Source organism: Sylvia atricapilla, chromosome 22 (genome assembly GCF_009819655.1).
Source record: "Sylvia atricapilla isolate bSylAtr1 chromosome 22, bSylAtr1.pri, whole genome shotgun sequence".
Lineage (NCBI taxonomy): Eukaryota > Metazoa > Chordata > Aves > Passeriformes > Sylviidae > Sylvia > Sylvia atricapilla.
The window spans coordinates 4366125-4374500 of NC_089161.1; the positions used below are offsets into that span (position 1 = coordinate 4366125).

General features: G+C 39.9%; 1 protein-coding gene across 1 annotated transcript; it reads right to left on the minus strand.

The window, feature by feature from the left end:
* Positions 1-300: 300 nt before the first annotated feature.
* LOC136370625 (arylacetamide deacetylase-like 4) lies at positions 301-6957 on the minus strand. The gene is made up of 4 exons (XM_066334127.1): positions 6787-6957; positions 2687-2903; positions 1916-1979; positions 301-1240 (listed from the first exon to the last, which is right to left on the minus strand). The coding sequence occupies exons 1-4, from the start codon at positions 6955-6957 to the stop codon at positions 469-471; spliced, it is 1224 nt and encodes a 407-aa protein (XP_066190224.1). The 3' UTR covers positions 301-468.
* Positions 6958-8376: the final 1419 nt, after the last annotated feature.

Genomic DNA, 8376 nt, shown 5'->3' on the forward strand with positions numbered 1-8376 from the left:
TAAATGCAAAGCTATTGCTTGTCTGTACAGACACCCTGATGGTGATTACTACTCATCCCTGAAGTAGGGAAGGAATCTCCACTCTCCAGAGGTATTGCCATGCTGATTTTGGGGACACTACGTGGGCATGCATGTGTATATGGCTTATTACTCACACATTGCAGGTGGTTTTTATTTACACATTTAGAATGTTTTTTGTTATGATGAGTTTTTATTCATTGACATATGAAGAGAACAAAAGCTCTTACAAGAGTGCAAGAAGAGAACATCAAAGCAAGCTTACAAAAAGCCTCTAAACATCCCGCTCCTAAGTAATAGCAAGTAAAAATCAGAATTCAGCAGACCATGCTAATGTCATAAGTTCTTCCCTTGATTCTAATGGACAAATAGCGAGCAAATAGTTAATTGAATCATTTAATTCAATCACACTCTTTCTAAATACCAGTGCACTGTATGCAAGAAAATTGTTTAATAGCCTTTTATAAAGTCTACAGCATGGTTGATTATTGTATTTGATGATGGGAAAGAGAAAATACCATATCCAAAAAATCCCATTGAACTGTGAAAGCCTTTTTCCACGTGGTGCCAGGTCACACTTATGTTGTTGTCCTCTAAGCGTTTCTTGTACAACAGCCCATCATCCCTGAGCACATCGTGCTCACAGGTGATAATACAGGTGTCAGGGAGGCCACAAATAACAGCATCCTCTGCCAGCAGCGGGGAGATCCAGGGCTCAAACAGTTCTTGCACTTCTTCATGGACTTGAGGTAAAAACAAAGCGGGGAGTGGTGGCTTATAGCCCAGCTTCAACGCATCTGGAATAAGATCTGGATTTATCCATTTCCTATATTTCAAATTTATATTCTCAGGAACATGAGAACCAGCCAGAATTGGTTCCTTCAGGGAGCAATCCTTGTTCAGGTATTTGAGAATAAAATAGACTGTGCGCTCCCGGGTCAGGAAGGCAACGGCAGCATTTTTCTGGTGAGATGGCAGATTGAAGTCCAGTGCTTGGAGAAATGGATAGATCAGCACCTGGGCACAGATCTTTGGGATATCTGTCCTTTGTCCTAGCACTTGGCAAACACTGGTAGTGAATGTGCCCCCTACACTGTCTCCACAAACAATAATCCGAGCGGGATCCACCCCGTAGGTCTCTGCAGTCTTCAGGAAGTGCATGGTAGCAGTGATACATTCCAGGGTTTGAGCTGGATACCTTTGCTCAGGTGCTAAATGATACCTGAGAGGTGGAAAAGGCAGCTGGTGTTACACATTCTGAGTGTCTCCTCTGAAATACACGCCATGCAAAAACTCCCCCAAACCAAAATTAATTACATCATTAATTATATTTAGTTTAAAGTTTTTACAAGCTGAAGCAAACCAGAACAACTTTTCCTCCCTTTCCTTCTCAAAACCAATTCCTCCCAATTTAATAAAATCCCTTAATAATAAATATTTTCATGGAAGAATTTGTTGGAAATTTAGGTTTCTTTATACAATCACATATTTTCCATAATCAAAATATCTTTATAGGAAGCAGTGGTCCATGCTGGCTTTAAAAAAGACTAAATTTTAGACTCATTATTTACTTTATAAAAGCACCCCAAATGATTTTAAATATTCCCTTCAAGTATTAAAATCTGACATTTGGCTTATAATTTCTTATTTTCAAACAAAGGTAATGATTTCTCTGGTGATAGTGATGAACTCTAGTTCATCAATGATAGTACAATGAACAAACCTGTAACTCCAACCCTGGCTCAGGTATTTCCATTGCCATTCCATGGCACATGCTGACTCCTACATGACAGCAGTGTGGGGAACACAGCACTAGAGTTTAGTTTCCTGTGAGAAGCAGGGGGAAAGCAGCAGAGTTCTCTAATTCTGAGATTAGCACTGGTTGGATCTCACTTACCCAACAGACACAACCACTGAATCAGATTTTCTGGCTATGTACCGGCATACTCTTTCATAACTTCCTGAAGAACAAATGTTGTTGATGTGATTAACATCTTAGAAAACTTCAGTCAATATTGTCCCTTATATTTTTATGACATATCACCACAATAGTTTGTTGGCCCCTTGCCTATTTAGTAAGTACCTAAATTTTCTTTAGGATAAATATAATCTAGACTTTTGGTCATCAGGACTTGCTGTGTAGTTCATACATTTAGAGGGATCATTGATCTGTGTGGAAAAGAAGGAATTATTATGATTATTACTATTAGAGAATGGGTTTTAAACTGAGAGAGGAGCAAGTTCATTTGCATATAAGGAGCACATTTTTATTATGAGGGTGGTGAGGGCCTGGCACAGGTTGCATGGAGAAGCTGTGGCTGTCCCATCCCTGAAAAGTGTCCAAGACCAGGTGTGACGGGGCTTGGAGCAACTTGGGATAGTCTCTGCCCATGGCAGGGGGTGGAAGAAGATTATATTTAAGGTTACTTCCACCCAAGCCATTTTATGATCCTAATGGTTCTATGACAAAGAGTGCTATATCCTATAAAAATAATTTAAATACTAAATAAGTGCAGATTAGACAGTTTTAAAAGTTAAAAATAAGCACCAAGTGCTTTCTATCTCCAGTCTATCCAACTAAGCTTCAGTCACTTCTTGGCGTCAGGAGTTTTTAAAAACAGGGAGTTAGCAAAGCTAAATAGTCACATTTTCTCTTTCAGTTCCTTACTGATGCTTCCGAAAATGCCGCATCCTCCGTGGATGAAGACGACTCCTCTCCGTTTGCCTGCAGATGGTTCCCTTGGGAGGTAAATCCTTATGGGTACCCCACCAAAATGCAGATCCTTAATGAAGAGCTGGCAATCCCAGCATGCTGGGAGTCCTTCTGTGATCAGCCTGAGAAATGTGTGCTCCTCCATGATACACAAGTGGTTTAAGGTCTTTGCCTAGATAGATAGAATAGGAAAAATGAGAGATTACTCTAGGGAATACAAGTCTTCCCAGTTCGTAAAGACCTTTTTCCTACACTGTTTTTAGCATAAAAATTAGGCTTGGTGATTTGCTAGTTTGTAGGATTCCCACAAATAACTGTCTTTGGGATTTTGGTTAAGAACATGAAAACTTACATCTTCATGATTGTGGGAAGAATGTTGTAATACTTGTTCCATTAAATGTCTTATATAAATGCCTTCTAGTTCCTGTGATCTGGATTTACCACAAGTAACAACAGGCATTTGCTCAGGTGTGGAAGCTGGGAGGCCTGAGGCTCCTTTCCTAATGAGTGAATAGAAAGAGGCATTTCTTGGGGATGGTTCCAATTCCAGGTGTATTAAATCATGCTCTGGAGGTGTCTGTTAATCTCCATGATAAACTGTACTTCAGATGCCTCAGTTAAAAGATTTAAGGTTAGGTGAGAAGAAAATGTCCCCTCTCATGACAGGATTATCATACTGGGGGAAAAAAACACGGGCCAGTGTGTGGGCAAGACTGGTTGACTTAACAGTGTGGGGTCAGCTCCCAGCCATGGGGTCAGCGAGAACAAGCTGCAAGAAAAACATTGTGTCTGTAATCATTACTGAGGGGCTGCTGGCCCAAGTGAGGAACTGATGAAAATGGTTCTGAATCTTATCTCCTCCTCCATAAGTGAAACCACTGCCTTTTTCAAGATCTCACAGCTATTCATAAATGACTCTGCAGTCAGTTTTTACATCTAATTAGCAAAAACCTAAATATTCTGAAGACAGGGAAGGTTTGTTAAATGCCCTTATCCAAGGCAGTCAACTGCTGATAATTAAGGCAGTCTAAAGATCACACTGAAATCCTCCTTTGAACACATGTTGTAATGGATGTATTTCCTGCTAGAACAACATTTCCCTTCCTATTACATGGTGATTTAAATGCCCTTCTGGACAACTGCAATTCATTCTTCTGGAATGATGATAGTCATCACAAGCCATTTGCAAATTGTATTGCTGTTCTTTTCTAAGCCACAGAAGTCTCTGTATCAATTCCTTACAAACTGAAGACCAGCCTTGTGTAAATTGTTTTTTTCAACCTGTGTATCACAGATTTTTTCTTCCTAATAATCTACACCAGTCTGCAATAAGCAAGTTGGGTGAGGAGTAATAAGAGAAATCACCATGAGCCATGGAAGAGGGAGAAAATCAGTTAGAAACGAAGATGGGAATCCAGAGATGATCTGGAGTTTTTTCATAACACTCTGCCACCAATGCCAGAAGTGCTTAGGGTAGTTTAAGGGACAAATGGATGGCCACAGTTCTTGTCTTGCATTTAAAAAAGCCCATTTTAAGGTATCATGGCAAAGGGCAAAACTACTGTAAGACCCAGTACAACAGTGGCAGAAACCACAGGGTGAATTTAATCTTTTCCAAACAGCAATTCTCATGACTCTTAAGTCAGTCCTTTTGTCAGAGTTATGGTTTTGGAATGTCTGAAGTTGGCAGAATTGCCATTTAATCTCATTTGAATTTTCTTACATCCTTGAGGTTTTTTAGGGCTTTCAGATAACAGTATAAATTTGGTATCAGAGCATCCTATCTAAATATCCTCTTTCCTTGCCTTGTCTTAGGAGTCCCTGACATCACAGAGCCATCTCCAAATTCAGGGGAAGCACTGTCATGAAGGAGAAGAGGGAATTTGGTATGTACTCTGTTGAAAAACATCTTAATCAATAATTAGGAAATACTTCAGAACCTATAGCAGTATATTCAAAACCTAAAAAGTTTGGCTATTTCTAGACAGATAAGGTCAGTGTTAGTAAGTGAAATGTATTACATAAACCAGGTCCTAAATTGTGCATATCTGTATGAAAAAGAACATGTCAGCTTTTCTTGTGAGACATGGTCTTTGAAAATCTATTTGCTGGAACACCTAAATTCTGGCACAAACTATCTTTTTATGTGAAGATCATATGGGGACCAGATTTTTACTTCAAAATAATTACAAAATCACATACCAAAAGCAGCAAAATCTACTCAATTTGAGCTTCATGGACTTCAGGACTATATCAGAAAGTCTTTCTGTCAGTCACTCTGAAGTGTGCTTTTCCAACCACAGTAATTATCATCAAAGCTTCATATCACAGTGCAATATGCACAGTTAGTCTGAACACAGATCTGTCTGAGTAGTTTGAAACAAAAGCCAGGAGGCTTCCTCTCATCTCTTCCATTTGATATGGTCACTGATCTCTTCATGACAGGGGATGTGGACAGATGCAGCAGGAGCATAATTTGTACCTTCTGGTTGAAGGTACACACTTATCTGGTGCTGCAGCTTTTCTAAGACATTGCAAGTAAGGTGGAAGAAAAGGGGAAAGACTGTCCTGTATTGTGGAAAAAGAAGTTTTTACAGGAGCATAAAGTAACAGGCACATCACTGGCACAGTGGTGGCACAGCTTGGTGGCACAGGAAGAGCAGCATTCATCAGGATGAGCAGAATAAGTTAATTATCACACATGTCATACACGAAGTGTTATGCACTTGATAAGAAACCTGTGAAGTCCTTACTGTGAGGGCTGCTCCTCTGAGCAAAAACATAAACCAGAAATCCACCCAAAGTACCAGCAGATGCCTAAAGGCTTTTGAGAGAAAAATAGGTGAGTGGATTCAATGTATAGCAAGTGGTGAAATGCATCTTTAAACTCTTCAGAAAAAAGGATGCTGAACTTCAGGTAACACATTATCAATGAAGAGAGCATATGTACTCATTCTGTTACAGACACTTAAAAGCTGTGAAAATGGATTAAAAGTATCACCTGAAAGAATCTTTTCACCCACCAAACAGGGAAATCAGAGAATTTAATAACCTTGTCCTATTGTAATATTACTGTCATATTAAGTTTATATGTAACATAACACAAAGAGCAGTGTGAGTATGTAAGGACAGCAGCCTCTTGTTTCATGGCAGACAAGGCAGAAAAGTACCACTGGAGAATCAGGGACAACCACTGGATTTGGTGAATGCTGCTGTGTGAGTTCAAGCAACCCACCTAAGTCTTTAATAGATTGTAATGGCCCAAATCACCTCTCAGGATGTGGGCCCAAGTCCCTATGTTCTTTCTGTATCACTGGGGATTAGAGAATTGAGGTGAGCTTCATACAAACATCAAAGAAACCACTCAGATCTTCCTGCAGGCTTTCTTTTGACATGTTACGTGCCAGGCATGACAGGGCTTAGGCTGCTCCTGCATACTCCTGTTGCCTACTTTGAAAGCTTTCTGGGCAAAAGCTATTTCTTTCTGTGATGGCAAAGCCCATAGCACAGTGAGTGTGGCTTACAGGTACTTAGATAATAAGTGATAACAGGCTTAAACCTGCTTTGGCAGGAGGTTCAATTAGATGACTTCTGGATGTGTCTTCCAACCTACCTGATTCTATGATATTTAACTAGGACTCTGTAATTCTGTGAGTGCAGAATAAAAACAGAAGCAAGGGTAAGAAAATTACTGCAAATAGCTCAGAATTTAGGAATTTACCTTACATATATCAGAGTGCATCTAGACATAGAAATTTGGGTTATTATTATTCATGTAAATTATATCCACAGCTCTCCTGTCATCCACACAACAAGTAATTTCCTTATAGAAATAAACAACTGCAGCATAAGAATGGATATCTCAGTACTAAAAGAACTCACCTCATCCTGGCTGCTTTGTATATGGTAATAGGAACCAAATCAACCTTCGGCCTTTAAATCTGTGTTGCTGTGTGCTTCCCATTACACGTAGTTGTGGTATTTAGATGCATATCTTCACACTCAAGTCTTTCCTTTTCTGAAAATCCCAGTATCCCAGAGCATGATAAACTCACCAGAATGTCCATCAGAGTGTACATATGGTGATAAAAGCGGAGCTTTGCTGGCTGGCAAACATCAGGAGGAATCTCTCCCTTGAAGAAATTATGACCAGTTGCAAGTAAAACCAGCAGTACAAAAGCAACTAAAATTCCTGCTATTAAAACCAGAATATAATAGGATTCCATTGTTCTTTAGTGGGAATAATTAGACACTGTTTGATATGATTCCGTATTTATATCCTCCAGACTGATTCCACAGAGAAGTCATTTGCATATTAAATTCTCCCTGCTCTTCTCCTTCAGGCAGGGCTGACAGGTGCTGGAAGCCTGCAAACATCCGGCTGTGACAACTGCACTTGGCATGGTTCAAGTTCATACATAGCAAAGTCACTTCCAGGAAACACCATTCTTTTGCATATTCCAAAATTGCAAATGGCTTTTATGTTTTATCTGCTTTATGGTCTGAAAATCTGTCTGGGATGTCTTGCAAGTGTACCCGTGAGTGTCTGAGAGCCTATGGAAGAGTGGCCCTGCTGGACTCCAGTCTCCATGGTCAGGAGTTGCAGCGGTTCAGCTCTTGGAATAGGTCTGAAGGATGATTCCAAGGCTTTTTACTTAGTGCTGATCTTCTCCCCTGCTCACTTGCTGAGGCAGACAGCTGGCCAGAACAGTTAGAACAGGCATTCTGAACTCAGTCTCAAGGAATTTTGCTTTTGGAGACCCACACAGACCTGTCAGGTATTTGCCAGCCTGAGTGTGCAGCAAGGAGCTCTGGGCTCACCAATGGTGCAGTGCTAGCACAGGGAAACTTCTCCTTGACTTGGAGAATTTTGGCCCTAACCCTCTGTGCTGATTTTTTCTAAAGAGGTTTTGATATCTTTACAACTCCATATTTTGCTGTGTTTTCTAAGATGACTCTGTGTTATCCATGGTTGTAGTTCAGGTGTGATCAGAGCATATGATACCCAAATGCTTGCACCAAAGGAGCTGATGACAGTGCAGGAATGAGCCACCAAGTGTAACTGTGTATTTCTGTCCACCTTGTGACTGAACAGAACTTATTTGGGTAACATTAAAAAGCAAACAAGCATTAGCTCAGCTTGACATGAGCAACACAACCCGTGCTTATCCTCTGAACACTGAAACATTTATTTATCCCCACTAATATCCCCAATACTCCATTAAAAACCCCTTATAAAAGCTTGTAATCATGGCCATAGAAGAGAAGTACTCCTTTTTATGCCCCACAGAATTCTGCATTTGGCTAACCAACTGCAGTGTATTCCCTCAGAGAGATCTTCACTGAAAAAAAGGTGAGTCCTTTGTACATTTTCTCACACACTTTAAAAAAGCAGACAAAATATATCTGCTTAGAAAAATCCCATTTATACAAAATATGCATTACAGCAAAGAGCAAGAAACTTCAATGTGAATTAGTCACTGGGGTAAAAAAAAAATTTAGCTGTGTGGAATGAGTAAACAAGATGAGTCATAAGAGATAAAGTACCGGATGATGAATGACCAGACTGGATTCTTAAGAGAATAAGTCTAATCCTTAACTTCAGTGGAGCTCATCAAGTACAGATGATTGATTTATGTAGTTTA

What these genes read in the sequence shown, in the direction of transcription:
- LOC136370625 (XM_066334127.1), bottom strand. Translation starts at nt 6,957, where the DNA reads ATGGAATCCTATTATATTCTGGTTTTAATAGCAGGAATTTTAGTTGCT. An exon ending in ACACTCTGATGGACATTCTG is followed by an intron (nt 2,904 to 6,786) that starts GTGAGTTTATCA and finishes CTATCTATCTAG; the next exon opens with GCAAAGACCTTAAACCACTT. An exon ending in CGGCATTTTCGGAAGCATCA is followed by an intron (nt 1,980 to 2,686) that starts GTAAGGAACTGA and finishes TTTGTTCTTCAG; the next exon opens with GAAGTTATGAAAGAGTATGC.